Here is a 26,294-nt window from a genome sequence, read left to right as displayed (position 1 = left end):
TCCTGGGCACCCTCACACTCCTGTGCCACAGCACATCTGTCCCACATGGTTTCCATCCCCCGATGTGCTCACAAGCACAGATCCCGCCATGACAGCTCTTCGGGGACAGAACCTGGGCGGGGGGTGTAGGCCAAGAGGCAGTTGTATCTGAGGAATCCTTGGGAAGGGGTTGTGGGCTGTCCACTCGCATACCGCAGCCCCACTCTGGCTAGCACAGCAGGGAGGCAAGGCTTGCGGGAGAAACAGGAGCGGTCAGCAGGACACCCACACACCAGCCGCGGGTGGACTTGAGGGGCTACAGGCTGTTTCCCTGCAGCCCAGCTTCTCTCAGAGAGCCCCGACAGGGACACTGGGAGGTGTGGGAGTGAGGAGGAAGACAGCATGAGAGAAGGGCTCAGGTGCACCCAGAAGGTCACCATGAGGGGTGGATGGCAGGGAGTGACTCACCCTCTCCTCCGGGAGGCCCCAAGGCTCACCTGTGACCCTGAGGGAGGCAGCGGTTTTCTGGCCACCTGTCACACAGGCATACTCGCCCGTGTCCTTAGACTCCAGTTGGTGGATCAACAGCTCCCGAGTGGCCCCCTGGCTCCTCATGTCATACTTGGGACCCGCCTGCAGCTCCACGCCCTCCTTGAGCCATTGCACTGTGCCCCCCCACCCCCCCCTCCGCTCTGCTTCGCTCAGCTGACAGCACAGCTGGACTACGGCACCCGTCTGCTGCTCCAGGCTCTGCAGCCAGGTCTTGAACTTGGGCCTGGGGACTGGGGGAAATGCAGGAAGGCACACTTAGCGCCCCTGGCCACTGACCAAGGGTGAAGGGCTGTGGGAGGCAGGGCTGGCGAGCAGCTCACCATGGACAGAGAGGCTGGCTGTGCTCTGCGTGTGGCCCGTGTCGCACGTGTAGTCACCCGTGTCCTCCTGCTCCTCACCGCATACCAGCAACTCTGCAGTGACCCCGTCCTGCACCATCCAGTACTTGGCACAAGGGAAGAGCTGCAGGGAGCCCTTGCGCCACTCCACACTGGCACCCGCCCAGTTCAGCTTGCAATGCAGGTGTGCCATGTCTCCCTCGTCCACCTCCTGGGGCTGCAGCTCTCGCAGGAACCACACAGGTGCCGCTGCGGGGGAGGAACAGGGCGTGAGGGCAGGTCCCTGAAGGGCTATAAGGGGGAACGCACAGCGAGCATGATACAGGGCAGGGTGGGGAAGGGAACTGCAGAGAGCGGCTATTGGGAAGGAGCAGGGCCTTGGGCTGGGTCCGACCCCCACCTTGTGGAGCCATCTCCTCAATTGGGACCCCCAGGTGGAAAGGCAGCCCCAAGGGTCAGCCTGGAACACTGGAACTACACTAGATCCTGGGCCAGGCCAGCCTGGAAGCCCACCTGTGACGGTGAGGGTGGTGCTGGTGCTCTGGGAGCCGCAGGTGCAGGTGTACTTGCCAGTGTCTTCACAAAGCAGGTCCTGTAACACCACCTCCACCATGCAGCCCTGAAGCCGTGGCTCCCAGTGCCCGTTGGCCCGCAGCTCCAGGCCACCCTTGCTCCAGACCACTGTAGCAGCGGGCGCAGATAGCTCACACTGCAGGCTGGCTCTGGAGCCCTCCTCCACCTGCAGACTCTGCAGCGGTTCCTGGAACATGGGGTGTGGGGCTGCAGCAGGCAGGAGGCAGGGGGCAGGGGGCAGGGTCAGCTCCAGATCTGCACCAGGCATCGCTCTCCAGGTCAGCAGATGAGGGCCTGGGCTCCCCCCAGCTCCCTGGCCTGGTTTCACAGGCGGTGCTGCCTCAGATGGCAGTGGGGACCACTGGTCTGCGATTCGGGAGTGAGGAGGCAGAGCAGTGGGAAAGCAGGGAGGGGCAAGATCTGCCCAGGGCTTAGGAGGCTGGCCTCTCACCCAGGACCCCACCCACAACCCTGCAGGGCCACAGCCCCCAGGACCCAGGGCAGGGGTGTGTACTCCTCCCTGGTACACAGGTGGAAGCTGGCTGGAGAGCTGCTGGGTGAGGCCCTGTGCCCCAGACCTGAGGGCAGAGCTGAGTCCCCCAGATCCCAGGCCGATGCCAGGGCCTGGGGCTATAGGTTCCGTCTTCCCTCCCCGGGCACAGATATATATTCAGATTGCAGAGTGGGGCCGTGGCCCCCAGACTCCAGGGCAGGGACCAGGTCACCTTAGGCCCTCAGGTGCCGTGGGGACTGTTTGCCCCACAAGGCTACACAGAACCAGGGCCAGCATGCAGGGCCCAGGGCTCTAGGTCCAGCCTCCCCTTGCTAGGCACCAGAGGCCTCCCTCCAAGGACATGAGACCCTGTGGCTGAGACTGCTGGGCTCAAATGAAGGCTGGCAGAAAGTTGATTGATTAGGGGGTGATGGGAGGCAGGGGGAAGGCAACAAGGCAGGAATTCCTTCCCTACCACGATGGCTGGTACCCAAGGTCATGTGGCTGGAGCTCAGTACAGACACCAGGGCACAGGATAACATTGGGACCCATGAGTAGAGGGGACAGAGGAAACCGCAGGAGGCAGAGGAAACAAGCACCCGCAAGGAGGTGTGTGGTGCCTGCAACTGCACACGGAGGAGGCCACATACCCACATCAGTCCACGCAGCCACGTGAGGTCATTACCCTTGGCAGTGAGCATGGCTGATGTCCTGTCTGCCCGCACACACACGAGTACTCCCCAGTGTCTGCCACAGACAGGCCACGAATCTGCAGCTCACACTTGGTCCCGTCCCACCTCAGGCTGTATCTGTCCCCATCTTTGAGGGTCTCAGACCCCTTCCTCTACTCCACGGGGGCCGCCTCGCTCAGCTCACACCGCAGCATGGCTGTGGCCCCTTCCGTGGCCTCCTTGTTCCTCAGTTTCTCAATGAACTGAGCAGGCAGAGCTGCAGGAGGGTCAGACAGACCCAGAGAGCACACCGTCTTTGCTCCCCTGTGTTGGAGGAGGCGGCATCACTGGGCCACATGGGCAGGGTGGACAGAGACACTGACCTGTCACTGTGAGGGTGGCAGAAGTCGTCTGGTCTCCGAAGGAGCATGAGTACGGCCCGCTGTCCTGCGGCCGCAGGTCCCAGACCACCAGCTCCAGCACAGCACCCTCCTGGCTTAGTCTGTATTTGTCACCTGGCCTCAGGATGCTGTCCCCACAGCGCGACTCCACGGGTGCGGCCACAGATGACAGCATGCAGCACAGTGTGGCAGCACCACCCTCCAGCACCTCCAGGTCCTTCAGGGCCTCCCGGAACCGCATCGGCTGGGCTGCGGACAGGCAGGGGCTCAGCTCACCCTCCCTGCCCTGAAGTCCACGAGGGGTCCCCAGTAGGGGGTGGAGAGCTGGGGACATTGGCTGCAGGGTGCTGGCAGGCCCACCTCCCCCTTCTCCTGTGGGGCATGTGGCAGGGACCTCAGGACTTCTGGAAAGGGTCAGCTCTGAAGGTGAGGGGTAGAAAGGGTGAATCAAGCGGGAAAACAGACAGGCAGGTGTCAGGGACCTGTGCCCCCCAAATTCACAGGTGGAAGCCCTAGCCCAAACCTCCGACTGTGGCTGTGACAAGGGAAATAAGGTCAAATGAGGTCACGGTGGGCCCTAAGCCACTGTGGCTGCACCTCCTAAAAAGGGAGATTAGGGCTGGGTGCGATGGTTCATGCTTGTAATCCCAGCACTTTGGAAGGCTGAGGTGGGCGGATCACCTGAGGACAGGAGTTTGACACCAGCCTGCCCAACATGGAGAAACCCTGTCTCTACTAAAAATACAAAAAATATTAGCCGAGCCTGGTGGCACATGCCTGTAATCCCAGCTACTCAGGAGGCTGAGGCAGGAGAATCGCTTAAACCTGGGAGGCAGAGGTTGCAGTGAACCGAGATCATGCCATTACACTCCAGCCTGGGCAACAAGAGCAAAACTCTGACTCAAAAATAAAAAGGGAGGTGGGCACACAGGCGTGCAGAGGGATGGCCCTTCAGGAATGCGGAGGTTCTGCAGGGCAGCTCCTGCGGGTGGCAGAGGCTAGGGCAGGAGCCAAGCAGGGTGGACCAGGTGCCAGGAAACACCAGAAAGCACATGGGGACCGGGGGCACCCCACACGGGATGCATGGGAGTCTGGGTCCTCCCGCCTTGGGCTCCCTGTGAGTGCACATGCCCTGCCCTGAAGCTGGTGCTGCCTGACAAGAGAGCTGCAGGTGCCTGGCCCGTGGCTGGCCTTCGGGCAGCTGGGGCTCACCATGCACCCTGATGATGGAGCTCCTGTTGGCACCCTCAGCCTCACACTTGTAGCATCCACTGTCCTGCAGGGTTGCCCCGGTGATGAGCAGCTGGGCCCAGTGGCCCTCGTGGCTCAGCTGGCACTGGGTGGACAGCTGCAGGGTCTTCCCGTCCTTCGTCCAGTGCACTGGGATGTCACGGGTGCTGGTCTCACATGGCAGGGTCAAGTCCTCACCCTCTGTGACCGTGGCATCTGTGAGCCCCTGGGAGAAGATGCTTGGCTTCTCTGGGGGGCAGAGAGAGAAGCAGGAGCATGTGGCATGCTGTCACACTGCCACTGCAGGGGCCGATGGAGAAACCCTGGCTCTCGCTGCAGACCGGACAACAGCCTGGCTTGGCACCCACCAGTCACCCTCACACTGGGGCCATGCAACAGGCTGTGCAGAGAGCAGGGCAGGCTCTGCACAATCACCCCATCATCTCCTCACCACAGTGAGGGGGCTCCTGCCCTGCGGGGGAATGCAGCCTGGCCCGAGCCACACCAAGCACAGTTCTGCAAACCACGCAGATGAATTCATTCTGAAGGAGCCCAATTCAGCCTTCCAAACTCCCCTGCCCCACAGAAAGCCAATGGGGCCTTCTCTGTGAGCCCAGGGACAACAGGCACTGGCTGAGCTATGTCCGCCTCTCCACCTGGCTGCAGCCCTGAGTGACATGGGCAATGTGGGCATGCAACCCACCAGTGACCCTGAGGGCAGCTGAGGCCTGCTGGTCACCCGCCTCAAAGTAGATGGAGCTGGAGTCCTTAAGTGCCGGCTGCCACAGCGTCAGCACATGGTAGCCCCTGGGCTGGGCCTCGATCTCATTGAGTTCATTCGTATGCAGGGGTGTCTTGTCCAGGAACCAGTACACAGGCTTGTAGTTGGCAGGGGAGATCTGGCAACGGAAGGTGGCCGAGGAGCCCTCCTGCACATTCACGTCCTCCATGTCCTCGATGACGTGCACCCACCGGCCTGCAAAGGCACAGACTGCTCAGGGGCCCCACACCATCCAGGACCATCTCAGCCAACGGGGCTCCCCAGGACAGGGGCTCCCCAGGACAGACGCTCCCCAGGATAGAGCAAGGTGGCTGTGTTTTAACAAGTTTGCAGGGATGGAACTCCAAAAACGGTAAGTGGGTCAGAGCTGAACAGTCCAAAGATAGTTGTTTGAGGGCCACTCGGAGCCCCGAGCCTACCTCTCTGCACCTTGGGAGTCCTTCTACAAGGCTTGCTGGGTGAGTCCACAGCCTGCTGAGAACCACGCCAGTGCAGTCCTGCCCTCTTTCCAAGCTGTGCTCCCAGAAGCAGCTGGCTCCCAAACCTGCTAATGCCCGCTGTGTGTGTCATTACAATTGTGCCATGAAATTAACTCTCCTAGTAACAGATGAAACAGGAGTGTGAAAAAAAATATGCCAGGTGCGATGGCTCACACCTATAATCCCAGCACTTTGGAGGCTGAGGCAGGCGGATCATGAGGTCAGGAGTTTGAGACCATCCTGGCCAACATGGTGAAACCCCATCTCTACTAAAAATACAAAAAAATTAGCCAGGCATGGTGGCATGTGCCTATAATCCTAGCTACTCAGGAGGCTGAGACAGGAGAATTGCTTGAACCCAGGAGGCTGAGGTTGCAGTGAGCAGAAGGCTTGCCATTGCACTCCAGCCTGGGCGAAAGAGGAAGACTCTGTCTCAAAAAAAAATAAAGCTACAGTTGTGTTGAAATTTAAATCAAATGATTGGAAGATGGAAAATATGAATTCCTAGAAATGAGGCTTTTTGGCTGTTGAATTAGGAATAGTAAGAGACAACCGTTTATGAATATCAAGACGGGTCCTGCATTCAGATTCCTTCTGTGTACACAGTGCCCCCCAGGCATGACTCCACAGAAGCCGACCCTGCCCGGGTGACACGCATGGACAAAAGCTCTCATCAGTGGATGGCACAAACGGAAGCGGCTTGGTCTCCCTGACCAGGCCAGCCCACATCCTCATATGTTAAACATTTCTTTTTTTTTTTTAAGATGGAATCTCACTCTGTTGCTCAGGCTGGAGTGCAGTGGTGCAATCTCGGCTCACTGCAACTGCCGCCTCCTGGGTTCACACAATTCTCCTGCCTCAGCCTCCCAAGTAGCTGAGACTACAGGTGTGCGCCACCACAGCTGGCTATTTTTTGTATTTTTAGTACAGATGGGGTTTCACCATGTTGGCCAGGCTGGTCTTGAACTCCTGACCTTGCGATCCACTCACCTCGGCCTCTCAAATTGCTGGGATTACAGGCGTGAGCCACCGCACCCAGTCATATTAAACTTTTGTTATCTTATGACTCTCACTTTTGATGGCTTTTTTTTTTCTCAAGACAGACTCTATACTGTCACCCAGACTGGAATGCCGTGGTGCAATCTCAGCTCACTGCAACTGCCGCCTCCTGGGTTCACACAATTCTCCTGCCTCAGCCTCCTGAGTAGCTGGGATTAGAGGGGCATACCAACACACTCAACTAATTTTTTGTATTTTTAGTAGAGATGGATGGGGTTCACTATATTGGCCAGATGGTCTCAAACTCCTAACCTCATGATCTCCCCACCTTGGCCTCCCAAAGTGCTGGGATTACAGACATGAGCCACTGCACCCAGCCACTTTTGATAACTTTTAAAAACATTAACTATGGGTACCAAGTTGAGATCATGGTGCTCTACTGTGGTAACAGAATGCTTTCACCAGGGTCACCAAATCCACTGCACAGGAAAAGTCAGTGACGATTCCTGGTTTGCATTACTTCTGATGATCAAGGCTGGGGCCTTTCACATACAGGACCCTGTGAATGCTCTGTGCTCAGACCTCAGTAGGGACCTCCTGCAAATTCAGGTCTGGACACCAGCCCAAGACTCCAGAGCCAAGTGGAGTTTGTCGTGCCAGGGCTGGGCTTCACCTGCCCTGATGCCAATGTGCCCCACGACCTTGCCCTGGCCATGGACCCACTAAAACTTCAGTTTTCTTATCTACAGCATGGAGAGAAGGACAGTTCTCACTCTGCCTGCCACTCAACCACAGAGGCAAACAGTAAGATCAAAAAGCCACCTGCTAGGATCTCAGTGTCACCCTGGACACTCATGTTGAAACTTAATCCCAATGTGGCAACATAAAGAGTGGGGCTTTTAAGAAGAAATTGGGTGAGCGGGCTCTGCCCTCAGGAATGGATTAATCCATCCATGGATCAATGGCTTAACGGGTTAAAGCACTGTCACGGGAGTGGTGGCTTTACAAGAAGATAGAGAGAGGCCCGAGCTGGCACCCTCAGCCCCCTCCCCATGGGATGCCATGTGCCACCTCCTGGGGACTCTGCAGAGAGTCCCTGAAGCAAGAGGACCCTCACCAGATGTGGCCCTTGACCTTGGACTTCCCAGTCTCCAGAGATGTAAGAAGTAAATTACTTTCCTTTATAAATGACCCAGTTCAGGTATTCTGTTATAAGCAACAAGAGAAAGACTAAGATGCCAGTGTAACTCTCAATGACAACACTAATGGCCATCAGTTCTTCCCTGGGGTCACCTGAGGTTGCCTGGCATGGCCGAGTCAGGCTGTCCCTCTGGGACAAGGGTGACAGGCTGTATGTGCAGATACACGCAGAGCTCACACATGGGCCAGGCACCCGCGCGCATGAGAGAAACACACGGTGACCGAATAAACACACGCGGAAGTGAGGGCTGGCAGCTCATTCACAGCCATGCTGGAGCCTCAGCGGCCACCCAGGGAGAAACACACAGTGACCGAATAAACACACACGGAAGTGAGAGCTGGCAGCTTATTCACAGCCATGCTGGAGCCTCGGTGGTCACCCAGGGAGCACCCCACTACCCTCGTGATGGGAAACCAAAGCTGGGCCTGTCCACCGCCAAGTCTCCAGTGCCATTCAAAGCCTGGGCCACACACACTCGGCCACCTCACCTTGCAACAGGAACCGGGCCTGGGTCTGGGCATGGCTGATGTCGCAGGTGTAGGTGTCGCTGTCTGCCTTCTCCAGGGTGCGGATGGTGAGCCACAGGGTCAGGCCTTTCTGGCTGAGCTGGTGCTTCCCTGAGGCCCCAGGCTCCGCGGGGCCCTTGCGCCAGTTCACGGTGGCTGTGGGGTGCTCCATCTTGCATGTGAACACAGCTGTGCCTTTTTCCTCCACCTGCAGGTCGGCCAGCCTCTCTGTGAGGCGGTTTGCTTTTTCTGGACAGGGAGATGGAAGCAGAATAGGTGCTGCATGAGGCCCACGCAGACCCCATACTGGCCCCGTTATCATCCAGGCCTGGCTGCAGAAGTGCTGGGACCTGGGCGAGCCCTTCCAGCTGGGACAGAGGAGCTTGGGCTCCAGGGTGGCCCCCTGCCCTGCCAGGGGAGCGAGGCTGCTCCAGGGCCATGCGTGGGGCTCCTGCGGCATTTACCTTCCACGCGGAGTCTGGCTGTGCTCTTGGAAGCCTCCACCTCACATGCATACTCGCCCACGTCCTTGAGCAAGACTCCATGGACAGCCAGTGTGGCCATCGTGCCCTCACAGACCACATCATACTTCTGGCTCTTTTGGATGGCCTTCCCATCCTTCAGCCAGTGCGTGGGGGTGCCTGCCCATGACAGCTCACAGAGCAGCTCCATGTCCTCCCCTGGCACCACCCACTGGTCTTCCAGGGGCTTCATGATGGCCACCGGCCTCTCTGAAGGGAGCAGGGATAGCCGCCCTTGAGGCCCAGCCAGGGCCATGGTGCCAGCCACAGCCCCAGGCACAGACCCAGCCAAAACCTCCCACCTCCGCCAAGACCAGGACTGGGGCAAGGATGAGCGTTTGGGAACACTCGCTCTCTGGTGACTAAGACAACAGAACCTGCGACCCTCAAACTCTGGCACCTCCACCTTCAGGAGCCTCAGAGTCCTGGAAGGCCAGTGTCCCCACTGTCACCAGCATGGGACTGGGAGGCAGGAAGATCAACCACCACAGAATTTTATCCATTGGCATCTTTCAGGCCGATGACTCAGTGTGGCCGTGGTCGGCATCCCAGGAGTGAGCCCCGCCCGCTGAGCTGCACCAACTGTGCGCGTCAGGGGCGCGAACTCAAGCGCTGGCGGTGACATCAGCGGAGCCCATGACTGGGGCCTCGGGCTGGGCCAGTGCTGCCAGACTGACCCCGTGAGCCCCAGCTCTGGGGAGCTACTGAGCACTCAGGGCACTTGGACCACAGATTGGACCAGAATCCAGGCCTTCATCAGAGCTCAGAGTGTGGCCCCGCTGCCACCTCAGAGCTGCCCCCAGCACCTGGCAGGTGCCTCAGGCCCCAAGGCTTCCAGAAGGGGAGCTGGGCCACAGCGGGGGGAGGCAGGCCCCAAAAGCACCCCCAGCGGCTTCTGGAGCCAGGGAGCCCAGCTCCTGGACAACTGGGGACAGGCCCAGGCTCCCCACCCCCCAGCCCGGGTGACAAACCCCCATCCGGCAGGCCCTGCCCACCTTTGACAATGAGTGAGGCCTTGGAGGTGAGGCCCCGCACAGAGAAGACCACCTCCCCGGCATCACTTGGCGCGGCCTCCCGGACCACCAGCACGTATTTTTGGCCCTGCCGTGTGGCCTCGAAGCAGCTAGAGCTGCCCACCTTCTTTCCGCTGACTATCCACATGGCCGGGTCGCTGGCGCTCTCATGAGCTGCAGCTTTCCCCCTCCAGCACCTCCTTTGTCTTCAGCCTCTTGGTGATGCCCACGTGCAGATCTGAGGGCCATGGGAGAGACTGTCAGTCCAGCCAAGAGGATGGCACTGCCCTTGGCCAGACCTAGGGAGGGCCAGACCCTGGGAGAGATCAGAGCTCACAGAGACCAGACCCCAGGAGGAGCCGGATCCCCCCAGTCCTTTATAGGGACCAGACCCTGGGAGAGGCCAGGCCCCGAGGGGGAGGGTGGGACACTGCCTCAGCCAATGAGCAGATGCCTCTCTGCAGGAGCTGGCTGCACCCTGGCATCTGTGTAACCAACAGCTCTGAGCTCCAATCAGGGTGGCAGGGAGAGGGAGGACCCGCGGTGGCCACAGGGAGGAGAGGAGGTGCCGGACCCTGAACAAGGGGCTGCCAGGCAGGCTGGACCCAGCTCCAGGACAAACTCACCAGCCTCCTGCCCCTTCCCCATTTCATTACAAGACTGTCAGGGACCAGTCAGCAGGCCTGTTATGCCACCTGTCACCCACACCAGGATGCCACTGGGACTGGGATGGGGACTCCCAGTAATGGAGCCAGGACAGTGGGCACACACGGGGGCCAGGTAGCTGCCCTGCAGTTGAGGGACCTGCCCCTGAGAAGTAGGCAGGCTCCAGGGCACATGCGCCCCCAAAGCTGCAAGACTGGGTTTGGGGATGTCTCCACCCTGACAGCTCCATGGCCTAGGGGCCTTGCTGGAGCCCTGTGAAGGACAGAGATGTGGCCTACTCACAGTCCCTGCCTGGCATCTCAGCTTCTCCCTGGTCATCCCCATTGGTGCCCCCACACTGGCCTGGTGGCTTCCGAGAAGACACAGCCCCTGGTTCAGCGCAACATCCCTGGCTGTGCCCCTTGGAGCACACTGGGCAGGGAGAGCACAGCCTCCAACCCTGGCTCCAGGACCCATCACTCCTGGGTCCACCTGCCTGCACCTGGGCCTCACAGGATCACGTCAAGCCATGGTTCCCCTAGGAGGTCCCCCGGCCTCTCCAGCTCAGCAGAGCAGCCCCTCAATCTCAGAGAATGACGTGAGCCACCCAGGTAGTGGCTGGCCCCACAGCCATGCCCAGCACGCCCCCCTTCCAGGAGCTCCACCGTGCCCACAGCACACACCGTGCATGCTGACCCGGGCCCAGGTCTATTTGGAGCCCACGTGGCAGGTGTACAGGCCAGAGTCCTCAGGGCTCAGGTCGTGCACCACAGGCCCCCAAGTGCCTACCGTGTGCAGGAAGTCATACTTGTTGCAAAGCTGCACGCCATCTTTGCACCACACCACATGGGCCTCAGCGTCAGAGACCTCATACTCCAGGGACAGGGTGCCTTGCTCCTCAGAGGACAGGTCATCCAGCGCCTTCAGGAACACGACTGGCTTTGCTGCAGGAGGGGTGGGAGGGTGAGGGGAGCCCAGCGCCATCCCATCCCTAGTGGGGGCCCCTGCAGGCTCGTGGGATGGCTCACCTCAGACCTCCAGGCGGGCAGAGGTGGACACTTTGCGGGAGGAGGCATGCACTGTGCCTGCATCGGCCCTCCGGACGTTCTTCAGCACCAGGCTGTGGCGCCGGCCCTCGTGGGAGATCTCATGGAAGCTGTCGTTGTACAGGGGCATCCCGTTGAGCCACCACTCAACCTCCTCATCCTCATGGGACAGGAGAAGCTGGCCCGGCCCTCCTCTATGGCCTCCACATCCTGCAGCGGCTCTGTCACTGCCACCTCCTGCACTGCAAGGACACAGCGGGCCTCAGTGCCCACATCACTGGGCAACCCCTCCCCAAACCCTCTCGGTGGCCCCGTGCCCCTCATGCCCCACCTTCCACAGTGACCTCAGTGCTGCGGTAGGCACTGCCCGCCTGGCACCAGTAGACACCAGTCTTGGCAGGCACCAGCCGGAGGATGTGCAGCTCAGCCATCTGACCCTCCAGGCTCATCTTGAACTTCTCAGAGGGAGACAGGGGTGTGTCATCCTTGTACCACTGCACAGTCTTGGGGGGCAGCTGGAAGTCACAGGACAGGACCACGGACTGCAGCTCAGCCCATCTTGGGCTCCAATGGCTGTGCAAAAACTACAGGAACGTCTGTAGGGAGTGGGGACAGGCTGGGCCACGGGGCCACAGGAACAAATCACCCTGCCCTGCCTGCCAAGCCCTGAACCTACTTGCCTATGACCCTGAACTGAGTCCTCCCCTGGCCCTGAGCCACTGTGGGAAGTAGAAAAGTTCCTTTTTAAAGTTTTCTTTCTGTTAAATCATAAGTGTGTTAATAACTCTGTTAAGCCCTATCCTATGTAGCTGTTAGACATGCCCTGCTTACAGGCATGTAGCACATTCTATGTCCTTGTACTTTAAGTAAGATATCCATGCTGGACGTGCTCACAGGCAGGTCCCAGCTCTCCATTGCTTTTACCTGTTTAGAAAGTTTCAAGTTGTTACCCAATTGGGTTTTAGTTTAGATGGTGAGGTCTGCCTCCAGCCAACGGAGATCAGACACAGCAATAAGGACCAACCCAAATGTGTAAGGGATAAATGTGTGTGTTTTCCTTTGTTCACTATACTTTCGTGGCATGATGGCTAGTGAGGATACCCTTCCTGCAGTCCAGAAAATAAAAACTGCGTTTCTGAAAGATCCTTTTGTCTCAGAGCTGATTTTTCTTTTCGGCACCAAGCATCTATTTCCAACAGCTGCGTCCACCGTTCCGTGAACTATCTTCCCCCGGCCCTGAGCTGTGTCCCCCGTGGCCCTGGTCTGTGTCCTCCCGCGGCCCTGAGCAACATCCATTCGTGACCCTGAACTGTGACCACTCACTGCCCTGAGCCATCTCCATGGCCCTGTCCTGTACCCGCCCACAGCCCCATCCAGGCCTCCCAGCAGCCCTGAACCTTGTCCTCTTGTGGCTCTGCCCCACGTCCACCTGCCGGGGTGAGAGTGCTCACCTGAGACCACCATGCGGGAAGAGGAGCGGGACTTCCCGATGGTGAAGTGCATGGGCCTGGTCATAGTGGAGCAGGTCCGTCGCAGTGTCAGCCAGTGCACCGTGCCCTCCTGCTCCAGGCCCACATTTCCCCCATCCTGCAGCACCATCTTCCCCAGGAGCCACTTAGGTGGCCGGACTGAGGGGATGGAGGTCTCACACTGAAACCAGGCAGGGGCGGGCTCCATCACCGTCACATCCTGCAGACCCTGCACGATGGTGATGGACTGCTCTGTGGAGAGGCACTGGTGGGTCCCACGGGAAGGACAGGCTGCCCCTCCAGCAAGTTCCTTCCTGGGAAGAAGCCCCTGCCCGCCAGTGGCCCACATTACCTTAGTTTTAACCCATTATTTTTTTTTCCAGTCTCCTGTCCAGGATAACACATTACATTTAGTTTTTATGTTGCATTTGTTTACCCTTAATTGTGACAGTCTTTCATACTTTCTTTGCTTTTGATAATCTTGATTGTTTTGAGGAGTTCTGGTCAGTTTCTTTTGTAGTATACTTCCCAAATGGTATTGGACTGATGTTTTTTCTCATGACTGAACTGAGTTTATGGATCTTTATGAGAAAGACCACAAAGGTTAAATGCCGTTTTCATCACAATATATCAAGAGTAGAAACACGCGGTCAACATGACTTATCCTCGTTGATGTTGGCCTTGATTACATGGCTGCTGAGGCAGTGTTTCTCAGGTCTCATCACTGTAAAGTTACTCTCCTCTCACTCTTCTTTCATATATATTGTATGCCTTAGAAGAAAATTACTATGAGCATCTCACACTTAAAAGTGAAGAGTTATGTTCCACTTTCTTGAAGTCAAGGAATCTGCATATGAGTGTTTCTGATTCATTTGACTCTAATATATGAATTATCTTACCAAACTCATAGCTAAATATAACTCCCAATACTGATTTTTATTTTTTCATAGTTCAATGATTCCCTCTCTCAGTTTAATTACATTGCTTGAGTAGAGAAGCTCCAAGCTAAATTTCATCTCTGCCAGCAAAACGAGTCTTTGTCTTCAAAAGTGTTTTAATCCTTTATTATTATTATTGTTATTTGGATATTAGAAGCATAGTTTTTTTTTTCAAATCTCCAACCTTCTGTATTGATATATTACTACTCTTTTCTTTCTGTTTCCAAATGATATAGTCCTTTCCTGAACTCATGTATTTTCTAATACCATATTAAATATAACCAGTAATGACCAAAGGCACAGTTTTATGATTTTCTTTCTGAAACTCTTCTTCTGGAGCCCCAGGTTCCATAACCATACTTTGTGCCTTTCAAGTTATTATAGGTAACCAATTCATTACTTCCTATGTTAATTTTGCCAAACTATTACTTGCTCAGTAAGCCAATGTCATGCAACTTAATTTTTTTATTATTGTAGAATGCTACTTCAAAGGACCTGCATCGGCATTCTCCATAGTAGGCTAACTGCTGAAGAAACAGCTCCAGATTTCCATACTTGACACATCAAAAGTCTACCTCTTGCTCACACAATAGCCCAGTATAGGTATTCCAATGCCATACAACTTAATTTCTTTTTAATTGAAGTATCCTACTTCAAAGGACCTGTATTGGCATTTCCCATCATAGGCTAACTGCTGTAGAAACAGCTTCAGATTGCCATGCTTGATAGGTCAAAAGTTTACCTCTTGCTCACACGATATCCCCGTATAGGAGTTCCAAGGCAGGACAGATGGGTTTAACATATATTGTTAGACAGTAATGATTGAGATATGGGACTTAGAGACTATGAGATTGCTGAATTGACTACCAGATTTCTGGCTTCCCACATGGATTTCTAGCAATGCCCTTTACTAAGTTAGAAAGCTCAAGAGTTGGATCAGGTTTTAGAGGAGTGAACATGAATAAGGTGTATGCATGTTGAATTTAAAGGGTCACTGACATGTTTGAGAATTGTATGAAAAGGCAGTTGCATAAATGACACAAAGAGAAGTCTGGGTTCAAGATACATAATATTATTTGCCCATGTGCTTAACCTAGCTCTGTGCTTCTAGCCGAAGAAGGTAGATGTTTCAGTTTACTTGGGTTATTATTATTATTGTTATTATTATTATTTTGCCAAGGAGGTGAAATTGAAAGGATAGAGGGGCAAATAAATATATGGCATTTGTGTTGGTAAATATTTTAAGATGGTCTCTAAGACTCCCACTGTTGGTATATCTGCGATTAAGTTGCATTCTATGACAGCAATTAAGGGGATGTTCAGTTGTGATTAAGGCTTTAATCAGCTGGACAGAGTTAACAATTGACTAACCTGAATGGGTCTTGCCTACTCTATTGATCCCTATAAAAGGGCTTAGACCTTTCCAAATTCAAGGATGCTTTTCTGTTCTTCTTGAAAAAGCACACTAGTTTGAGTTCCACAGGTACAAGTAGTGAATTCTGCTAGTAATCACATGAGCCTGGGAGCAGACCCTGAGCTTCAAATGAGATCAGAGAACTGATAAATATTTTAACTGCAGCTTTGTGACAGATAAGCAGAGGAGTTAGGTAAACTATTCCTGGTCTTCTGACTCATTAACTTACATAAGGAGATAACAATTTTCAGACCCATAAGTGTATGGTTGTTATATAGCCATAGAACGTAAAAATAGCATTTATAAGTGTTATTAAATAGTGTCATTAAATGTTATTAAATAAGTCTTATTAAATAGCATTTATAAGTGTTATTAAATGGAATTAAAAATAAAAGCAGAAAAATGCTCACAATATATAGTTAGAGGGATTAATTCACTTTTCATCAAAATAAAGTTGAAGACCAGTTACGTTAATACACATAAAAAGGACAATGCAGTCAAAATAGTGATATTTTAATGCAATAAATTTCTGCAGTCAACACTGACCTGAATCAAAGTGCACAAGTAATTAGAGGAGATTGAAAGAGAAGTTGATTACCTATAAAGAACTGAAAAAAATGACCTTGATTTTTGGATGAGCCATCCACATTGATGTCCAAAGGACCTAATAGTAACAAATCATTCTGGGAAGCAAGAAATGGTGCCTGGTGTTAAAACTCTTCAAACGACTACACACAAAAGACTAGGAGGCAGATGAATAACAGTGATGACAGCAGTGAAGATTGACATTAGGCTCAAAAGAGCAAGAGTTTTTCTGAGAATGTGATCAAGTACTTCTCTGGAAATCTTCCTTGGGCTTCTACCAGAAATCTCCCCTGGGAAGTGAGAACATAATGAACGCTTATTTCTTGGTGGTGGTTATGGATTCTGAGCCATCAAAAGCCAGCCAGATTTCCAAATACGCAAAATGACCAAAAGGTGGTGCATGCAGGGAATTCCTAGATCACAAAACAAGAGTTTGATAAAACACCATGATTGAGTGTAGAAGGGAAGGTAGAAGACAATAGAATGGTCCTTTCAGGACATATCATAAGAGAATATTCATTTGGACATTAAAAAGAAGAAAGTAGGAATATGAGGAAGGATGAACTTAAATCTGAAAATGTGGTTGAAAAATAATGCATTTGAGTCAGATTCAACTGAGTAATTTGACCTTCAATAATGAATTATCGGTGATCTGCTAGCAAACAAATGTAAATATAGCTTCAAACTGAGAGAGCTTTCAAAGCATCAAAGCAAAGGAAAATACATCAGACTGTGGAACTTCTGGTTTATTGAAAGAGAAGTTCATTACATATAAATAACTTTCTAAGTTCTTTATATTTGTGAAACTGTAAAGTTAAAAATAAAAACTTTATATCAAACTCTCCATAAACAGATTTAAAAGCAAAATTTTATAATGGACATGGTAAAAAGATTTACTATTTATATGAGAAGAATAAAGATCATTTTAATATATTCCAAAAGAATAAAATCACTGAATGATAAAAAGTAAGCTGAGAGTAGACTAAAAAACAATTCTCATACCTCAAAATATGAAGTATTAAAGTGATAAGAATTTAAAGAATTAAAAATTAAACTAAAATAATTTTATCTATTTGATAGTTATTTTTAAATTACAATGCATACATATTATATTTGTTATCTATTATTGCATAAAACATTGCCACAGACATGGGAGCATAAAACAACACAATTTGTTATTTCAAAGTCTCTGTGAGTGAAGACTCCAGGCCAGGGTCTCTACCTGGGGGTTCTCCATTTGGGGTCTCTAAAAGCTGAACTGAAGGAGCTGGCTGGCCTGCCTATATTCCTCATGTGATTTTTGGAAGAGTTTATTTTCTTGCAGCTGTAGGACTAAGGTTTCCATGTCCATGTTAGCCTTCAGTTGGGGACACTTTCATCTCCCAGAGGCTGTGCTCTGTTCTTTGTCATGTGCCTCCTGTGGGCAGTTCACAACATGACTCTTGACTTTTCTCTGTGCCAGCAGAACCTCTTCCCTCTTATTTCTTCTTTCCCTCCCGACGGCTATAACAGAGACTTCTATCACATAATGCAATCACAGGGGTGACTATTCCATCACTGCTTGTCACATAGTATAACCTGATCAACAGAGCCACTACCCCATCATACCCATAGTTTACATTGGTGCTCAGGTGCAGGGGCTATACAAGAGTTATATATTTCAAGAATTTTGGCAGCATGCTGTGGCTCTAGCCCATAATCCCAGCACTTTGGGATGCTGAGGTGAGTGGATCGTGAGGTCAAGAGATCAAGACCATTCTGGCCAACATGGTGAAACCCTGTCTCTACTAAAAATACAAAAATTTGCTGGGCATGGTAGTGTGTGCCTGTAGTCCCAGCTACTCAGGAGGCTGAGGCAGGAGAATTGCTTGAACCCAGGAAGCAGAGGTTGCAGTGAACCAAGATCATGATATTGCCCTCCAGCCTGGCAACAGAGCAAGACCCCATTACCAAATAAAAACAAAAAACAGAAAACAAAAAACAGATTTTTTTTCCTGAAGAAATAATCTGCTAGAGTGCTCCACAAAGTGCTTTGTGAAATGCTAAACAAGATTTTTTTTAAAGTGTTCAAGGATATGTGATTTATTATATAGATTCATAAAATACAGTAAATGAAATATTTTAAAACTTTCAATATTGGATAATTCTAATTAAAGAAGAAAGTATTTAAATAAAGTATTAAATATTAATTTGTATTAATATTTAATACAAAGGAAAATACGAGTGAATGGATGCTCTATTTGGTTGTAATAATGATTATTTGTTTAAATATTTTTTATTTTTTCTAGACAAAATTTTTTAATGTTAGAATTGCTACTGGTTTATGCCATATTAATAAGATAGCTTAGCTGTAATTGCACAAAATAAAATGTATTTTTCCATTTCATATATGTATCCATGCACTCATTATATTTCTAAGTAATTATAAAATATATATACTTTAGTATTGCTTAGAAATCATTTTAATTGAGAAACACCAAGATATTGGCCCTTCACATTTGTAATACTTCAGATACTCTATGATTATATAAATTGCCAAAAATGTAAATTTTAAGTTTTGGGGTGAATTAAGGGCAAAATTCTTGGTAAAACTTTATTAATACCTTAGAAACAGAAAGCTCTTAGTATTTCATCTTCTGCAAATTCCTTGATGTTCTCCATTATAAATATTTCTTATAGCAAATAGAGTTTTGCATGATATAGATTTGTACATAATAATCATCTTAGTATATATTGGAGAAACATCCTACTGACTAGTACTCAAGTATAAAAATTTTGAAATTCAAAAAATTGTTTTGTCTTTCCCATGAGAAATTAATTTACTCTAAATTGATGCCTTCATTTATAACATTTAAGTATAAAAAGCACCAAATTTGTATAGTATTTGCCTTGGTGGCTTTCTAAAATAATATTAGGACAGAGTAGTATTAATGATAAAAGACTTAAAATTTATTTTTGACTTTGGTTATTAGGTATATTTTGGGTTTGTGTTGGCCAGATGGATTATAATACTCATTAAACTGCTGAACAGAAAAATGGGAATATGCCTTGATGATAATGTTTTTTATCATGCTTAACATCTGCATTTCTAATTTGTCTTAATTATGTACATGTACAATTTGGTCAATGTTTTGCATTTCAAAAATCCTTTCTAATTTCAAATGTATCTGATATTCATAAGAGCAATTATGTATTTAAATGAGACAATCATTGTCTAACTGGTGTATTTCAATTTCCACTGAGATGTGCCAATTAACTAGAATCCACTGTAGATCATAATATCTCCAACAGAGAATTTATGGACTATCAGCTAAACACAGCAGTTTTGAAGCAGCATACCCTAAAGTTTATTTCTGGAAATGGCTTTCACCAAGGGGATTTGTGCTGAAATGCGTAAATTGCACTTAAACTAAAATGTATATCATCATTCTCTGTGCTTTGTTCACCTGCATATTCCACGTCCTTTTGTTTTCTTCAAGCAAATGTAATAGAGTTAGGGTGTTGGAATAATGTTCAATCATCACATTCCAATTTAATATCTTAAGAACATTGTGCTAGCTTCTCTAGGTGCCTGAGAGGAAGGCAAGAAGTTATCTTCCCATTCTTAAAAACACTCAAACCAGTGATGATTCTGCTTATCTGTTATCTATTTATCTGTCTAGCTTTCTATCTATCTATCTATCTATCTATCATCTATCTATCATCTATCTATCTATCATCTATCATCTATCTATCTATCTATCTATCATCTATCTATCTATCATCTATCTATCATCATCTATCTATCATCTATCTATCTATCTATCATCTATCATCTATCTATCTATCTATCATCTATCTATCTATCATCTATCTATCTATCTATCATCTATCTATCTATCTATCATCTATCTATCTATCATCTATCTATCTATCTATCATCTATCTATCTATCATCTATCTATCTATCTATCTATCATCTATCTATCATCTATCTATCTATCATCTATCTATCTATCATCTATCTATCTATCTATCTATCTATCATCTATCTATCTATCATCTATTTATCTATCTATCTATCATCTATCTATCATCTATCTATCTATCATCTATCTATCTATCTATCTATCATCTATCTATCATCTATCTATCTATCATCTATCTATCAATCATCTATCTATCATCTATCTATCTATCTATCATCTATCTATCATCATCTCTCTATCATCTATCTATCTATCATCTATCTATCTATCTATCATCTATCTATCATCTATCTATCTATCATCATCTATCTATCATCTATCTATCTATCATCATCTATCTATCATCTATCTATCTATCATCTATCTATCTATCTATCATCTATCTATCATCTATCTATCTATCTATCTATCATCTATCTATCATCTATCTATCTATCATCTATCTATCTATCTATCTATCATCTATCTATCTATCATCTATCTATCTATCTATCTATCTATCATCTATCTATCATCTATCTATCTATCATCTATCATCTATTTACCCTGTATATGGCAGTTTATGATTAACTGTGACAATAATTTACATGGGATATTAGAACTATTGTATTTTAGATAAGATTGCTCAAGTTTTTTCTTTTTATCTTAAGATGGATGCATTGAAATATTTATTTAAACCAGTAAAAAAACATCAAATTTACCAATTCATAAAGTAATAATTATTTCAATTTTAATGTAAAGGGAGACTGATATGATTTGGCTGTTTACCCACCCAAATCACATCTTGCATTTCCACGTGTTATGCAAGGGACCCAGTGGGAGGTAATCGAATCATGGAGGTAGGTCTTTCTTGTGCCGTTCTCATGATAGCAGATAAGTTTCAGGAGATGTGACGGTTTTGAAAAACAGCACTCTCCCTGCACAAGCTCTCTCTCTTTGCCTGCCACCATCCACATAAGACGTGACTTGCTCCTCCCTGCTTTCCACCATTATTGTGAGGCCTCCCCAGCTGTGTGCAACTGTGAGTCCAATTAAACCTCTTTCTTTCATAAATTATCCAGTCTTCAGTATGTCTTTATCAGCAGCATGAAAACAGACTAATACACTAACTTATCCCATGGCCCTAATAATTTATAATCTATATTTTATTGAGACAATCAATCATGTTTGCTGTATAGATTTATAAGACACCTAATGTCAGTTTTTGCCATCATATTTTGGTACTTCTTAGTTTCTGTCTGTTTTTCCCTCATGAATTTTACTTCTTTTTCTTCTGAGTATAAAAGATTATTGATACTTTTGTTAAATTTTTGTGAAGATAACATAGTCAAGCATTTCTCATTTAAAATAGTTGCTTTAAAAATCTTTTTAAAAACTTGATCAAAATTTAAATTAACATAAGTAACTCCTTTAATTGGGATATATACCAATCTTTAATTTTGTTGTCATTGCTTCTTTTGTCATTTTTTAGATACTGAAAACTTGCACTAAAAATATCATGCAAGATAGTGGTTTATATAAAGAATGCTCTCCTGTATAAAAACTGAATTCCAATTTGGAATTTTGTCTTTTTAACATTATATTTCATATTATACTAGAATGACTTTGATAAGTTTAGCCATTGCTTGATAGCAACAATTTGTATTTAGTATTATGACCTCATTTTGAAGGATTGTAACTGTTAGTGTTGATTTCTGAGTCTCACCTCAAGAATATCTTATCCATACTCTTAAATTAAAATCAAGGAGTTTGAATGTGAACATTTTAGTGTCATTGATCTAAGAATTATACTTTGAGAAACTCTGAGCTATTCATATGTAGACGTAAAATAACCCTAAATCTGTAATCATCATTCACATATTTATGAACACAGAATGACTTTAAATCAAGCATTCAATAAAAATTCATTATTTTCAGATAATCTTGATGTTCTTGAACTTCAGACTAAGAAAACATCAGTTCCCTTAAATATTTATCTCACCTGTACTTTTCACTCCAAACTCTCTGTCTTGACCCTTGCTCTGCTTATGCATAAGAAGCTGTGCAACCAGATGCGACATGTTTCTAAGAACATTTCTAAAGATAGGCCATGCTATTTGGAAAACTGTTAACACAAACCCAGAATGAGGAAATATCTAAGTAAACTACTACTCTAGAAGTCACACATTTAAAAGATGACTACAAACAGCTTCTTTCAAAATTAAAGTTAGAACTTAAAAAATCTTAATACAAGTTTTGGTGAAAGCTAAGCTTTGGATTTTAAGAATGACATGCTAATGCTTTGGCCTGTCTTTCAAAACCTAAACTTACCTATGCAACTTGTTTTCAAATAAATTCTTTAAAACTTTTGCTTGAATCACATCAGTGTACCCTAAAATATTTCTGATCTTTTTAGTTCTTTATATGTCTGGAATTTTATATTTAGTCTTGCAAGATAAATCTAAAATTCTAGCTCAAATTTATCTTCTTTAGGGTACATTTTGAGATGCTTTTTTCCTCCCCATTTATGCTTTTTCAGGAAGCAAATCCTGAAAATATGTTCAGAAAAGGCACAAGGATGATAGAAGCAAGGAGTCAGATTCAGAAAGAGAGATTTGAAGATTCTAGCTTTGGAGATGGAGAAGGGGACATAAACCAAGGAATTCAGGCAGCCTTTAGAAGGTAGAAAACCTAACAAAATGGATTCTTACTGAGAGCCTCTAAAAGAAACCAGCTTTACCAACATCTTGAAACTGATTTTGACTTCTGCCCTCCGGAACCATAAGATAATAAAATTCTGTGGTTTTACTACAGCACCAACATTTAACAAGATCTTAAAAATGAGTCAGAATTCACTTGGCAAAGAGAAGAGCAAAGAGGATCTGATGCAGAGGAAAAATATCCTTTGGTAAGAGGCAGTGCCCATTTAAGAAGAAGTAGGAGAAACACACACACACACACACACACACACACTTCTTTTGTGGACAGAGAGGAAAAGAAGAGAAACTTTGTGAAGGAAGATGGAAAGGGAGAGAGTGACCATAAAGCTAAAGACTCTGCAGGCAATGTTCAGGATTCTAGAAAGCCATGGACACATTTTTTTATTAGAAGACTGTGTGAATGGGACATGACAGACATGCACTTTTAAAACAATTTCTCTAACTTCACTTTAGAGAATGTAGTGTGTTTGTTGGGTGTGGGGAGATTTGTGGAATTCCTTAAAGTCTGGAGAATGATTTAGATATGTGTGTGAGTGAAGGACTGCTTCACACTGAACATTTAGGAACTATTGTAAAAATGCAAGCAAGAGATGACAGAAATGGACCTGAATGGAAATGCTGAAATGACCTAGAGGTTGATATATCTGAGAAGTATTTGGAAGATGAAATTCACAAGGCATTTTGGTGCTGAATGTTTTATTACATTATCTCCAGAAATGTTATAGGATATGTGTCAAAACTGAGAAAGATTCTGGAAGAATCCTATGGGTGTCGGGAAAATTTGCTAACAGTTGGAAAGAACTAAATAGCAATGCAGAAACAGGACAAGAGGAGAGGGAGGGAATGAGAGGAGAATTCAACAAAGAAACAGAGATAAGTCATTTAGAAGCCTGAATCCAGAGGTCTCTGGGTCAGTCTCAACCTGGGCACCTTTCATATTTAGGTCAGATGAACCCAAAATGTTCCCTTTATTTTTATTTTTAAATTAGTCTTCTAGGAGTAGCTCTTGACAAACATAAATGCAGGATAGACTTGAAACACAAGCTTCAAATGTAAATGTTAAACAGATAGGCATTATCTCCTATTGTCTACTAAGATCTATGCCTAGCTTCCTGGCTAACCTCTAAGATTACAAAGAGATGATTTAACCGCCAGCCACCTCCCTCCCACACACTTAGCAGTTTCACCTGTGGCGATTAATTGGCAGGTAATACTAACTCTCTGAAGAGGCACCCTCCCTGCACAAGTATTGAAGTGCTCGAGATCCACCCTGCTGGGGTCCTGCCACCAGACCCTTTTCTCAGTCTCCATTGAGGTTTATAGGAATTGAGGCAATTCCACTGCAATTTTTTGAATTCAAGTGTTTTGGTGTTATCTTCATTATTATAGACAAATATCCAAACTTCCATTGAGTTAAATCTTAAGTTGAATTGTAATCTTTAATGCTGGTGGTGGGGCCTAGTGGGAGGTAACTGGGTCATGGCAGCAGATTCCTCAGGGCTTAGTGCTGCCTTCACAATAGAGAGTGAGTTCTTATGAGGTCCAGTTATTTAAAAGTGTATGGCACCTCCTGACACACTCTTTCTCTCTCTCTTGCTCCCTCTTTCATTATCTGAGATGCCTGCTCCTCTTTCACCTTCTGCCATGATTGTAGGCTTCCTGAGGACTTCCCAGAAGCAGATACTGGAGCTATGCTTCCTGGATGGCCTGCATAATCATGACCCAGTTAAACCACTTTTCTTGTAAATTACTCAGTCTCAGGTATTCCTTTATAGCAATGCAAGAATGGCCTGATACAGAGCATTTGTACCAGGAGTTTGGTATTGCTATAAAGCTATCTGAAAATTTGGAAACAACTTTGGAAGTGGGTAATGAGCAGAGGTTAGAAGAGTTCAGAGGGCGCAGAAGAAGACAGGCAGATGAGAGAAAATTTGACACTTCTTAGAGATTTGTTAATTGATTGTCACCAAATTGCTGATAAAAATATGGACAGTGAAGGCCAGGCAGATGAGGTTTCAGATTGAAATGGGAAACATATCAGAAACTGGAGCAAAGGTCAACCATGTTATATCTTAGCAAAGAACTTGGCTGCATAGGATGCCTGCCCTAGGAATCTGTGGAAATTTGAACTTTATAAGGATGATTTAGGATACCTGGTGAAAGAAATTTCTAAGCAGTAAAGTATTCAAGATGTGGCCTGGTTGCTTCTAATAACTTAACTCAGATGCAGAAGCAAATAAATGAATCACTTAAAGTTTAAATTTATATTTTAAAAAGTAAACAGAACATTAAACTTTGGAAAATTTGCAGTCTGGTAATGTGACAGAGAAGGAAAAAGCTTTTTCTGGACAGGAATTCAAGGAGGCTTTGCAGCAAAAAGTGTGCTAGAAATATTTGCATAACTAAAATGGAGCCAAGTGGTAGTAGCCAAGAAAATAGGGAAAAGGTACTTAAAGTCATTTCAGAGACTTTTGTGGCAGTCCCTCCCATCACAGATCGTGAGGCTTAGGAGGACTGAGTTGCCTCACGTGCCAGGGCTGGGGTCCTGCTGTCCTGTGCAGCCTCAAGACAATGGTTTCCACATCCTAACCAATCCAGCTCCAACTGTGGAGCCAAGAGGCCCAGGTGCAACTTGGGCTGCCACTTCCCTTCCTGAGGGAAGCGAGTTATATGTCTTGGTGGCTTCTATGTGGTATTAAGCTTGTAGGCAGAATGCAAGAATGAGGAATGCTTAAAAGCTTCTACCTAGATTTCAAAATATGTATGTGAAAGCCTGGGTGCCAAGGCAGAAATGTGCTGCAGGGACAGACCCCTCACACAGAATCTCTACTAGGGCAGTGCCATGGAAAAATACGCAGTTGGAGATCCCACAGAGTCCACAATGGGGCACTGTCTAGTGGAGCTGTGAGAAAAGTGCCACCATCCTCCAGATTCCAGAATGTTAGACTCACCAGCAGCTTGCACCCTGTGCCTGGAAGAGCTGCAGACATTCAACTCCAACCTGCGAGAAGAGCCTTGGGGGATGAACCATGTAAAACCACAGGGGTGGAGCTTACTGATACTTTGACAGCTCACCCCTGCAGTCACATCTCAGAATGCAGAATTTAGAGTTAAAGGAGATTATTTTGGAGCTTTATGATTTAATGACTGCCCTGCTAGGGCTTGCATGAGATGTGTAGCATCTTTATTTTGGCATTTCTCCCTTTTGGAGTGGCAATGTTAACCAAAAACCTATACCTAATTGTATCTTGGAAGTAAATAACTTGTTTTTGACCCTACTGGCTCACAGGTGGAAGGGGCATGCCTTGTCCCAGGTAAGACTTTGGACTTTGAACTTTTGAGTTAATGCTGCAGGGTTAAGACTTTGGGGAATGATTGAGAAGGCATGACTGTATTTTGCAATGTGAAAAGGACATTAGATTAGGAGGGCCCAGGGCAAAATGGTATAGTTTGAATATTTGTCTCTGCCTAAATGCCCAAATCTTGTATTGAATTGTAATACCCAATGCTGGTGATTGGGCCCAGTGAGCGTTGTGATCACTGTAGTGGGTTCCTCATGGGTTTAGTGCTGTATTGACAATACTGAGTGAGTTGTCACGAGACCTGGTCATTTAAAAGTATGTGGTACTTCCCAACCCACCCTGTCTCTCTCACTTGTTACCACTACTGTTATGTGAGGAGATTCCTTCTCCTCTTTCAGCTTCTGCCATGATTCCAAGCTTCCTGAGGCTTCCCCAGAAGCAGACGCCAGTACTATGCTTTCTCTTCAGCCTGGAGAACTGTGAGCCAATTA

At 47.4% G+C, this 26,294-nt stretch overlaps 1 protein-coding gene across 1 annotated transcript in view; it reads right to left on the bottom strand.

Moving 5' to 3' along the window:
• The window catches only part of LOC110568326 (obscurin-like), a 76,423-nt gene that overhangs the window by 42,092 nt on the left and 8,037 nt on the right, over positions 1-26,294 (bottom strand). Inside the window, 19 exon segments of the mRNA XM_064370133.1 lie at positions 477-761; positions 852-1,118; positions 1,383-1,649; positions 1,910-2,020; positions 2,621-2,653; positions 2,656-2,883; positions 2,990-3,256; positions 4,220-4,486; positions 4,941-5,213; positions 8,186-8,452; positions 8,668-8,934; positions 9,720-9,910; positions 9,912-9,975; positions 11,066-11,326; positions 11,411-11,596; positions 11,599-11,670; positions 11,760-11,980; positions 11,982-12,024; positions 12,880-13,149. Of these exon segments, the coding sequence (XP_064226203.1) occupies positions 477-761; positions 852-1,118; positions 1,383-1,649; positions 1,910-2,020; positions 2,621-2,653; positions 2,656-2,883; positions 2,990-3,256; positions 4,220-4,486; positions 4,941-5,213; positions 8,186-8,452; positions 8,668-8,934; positions 9,720-9,910; positions 9,912-9,975; positions 11,066-11,326; positions 11,411-11,596; positions 11,599-11,670; positions 11,760-11,980; positions 11,982-12,024; positions 12,880-13,149 (3,840 nt within the window).

The sequence above is a fragment of the Aotus nancymaae genome, unplaced genomic scaffold, assembly GCF_030222135.1.
Source record: "Aotus nancymaae isolate 86718 unplaced genomic scaffold, 86718_ANA_hifiasm-v0.15.2.pri h1tg000102l, whole genome shotgun sequence".
Taxonomy (NCBI): domain Eukaryota; kingdom Metazoa; phylum Chordata; class Mammalia; order Primates; family Aotidae; genus Aotus; species Aotus nancymaae.
The sequence above is the reverse complement of the archived record's forward strand: the minus strand, read 5'-3'. Positions and strand labels throughout refer to the sequence as shown.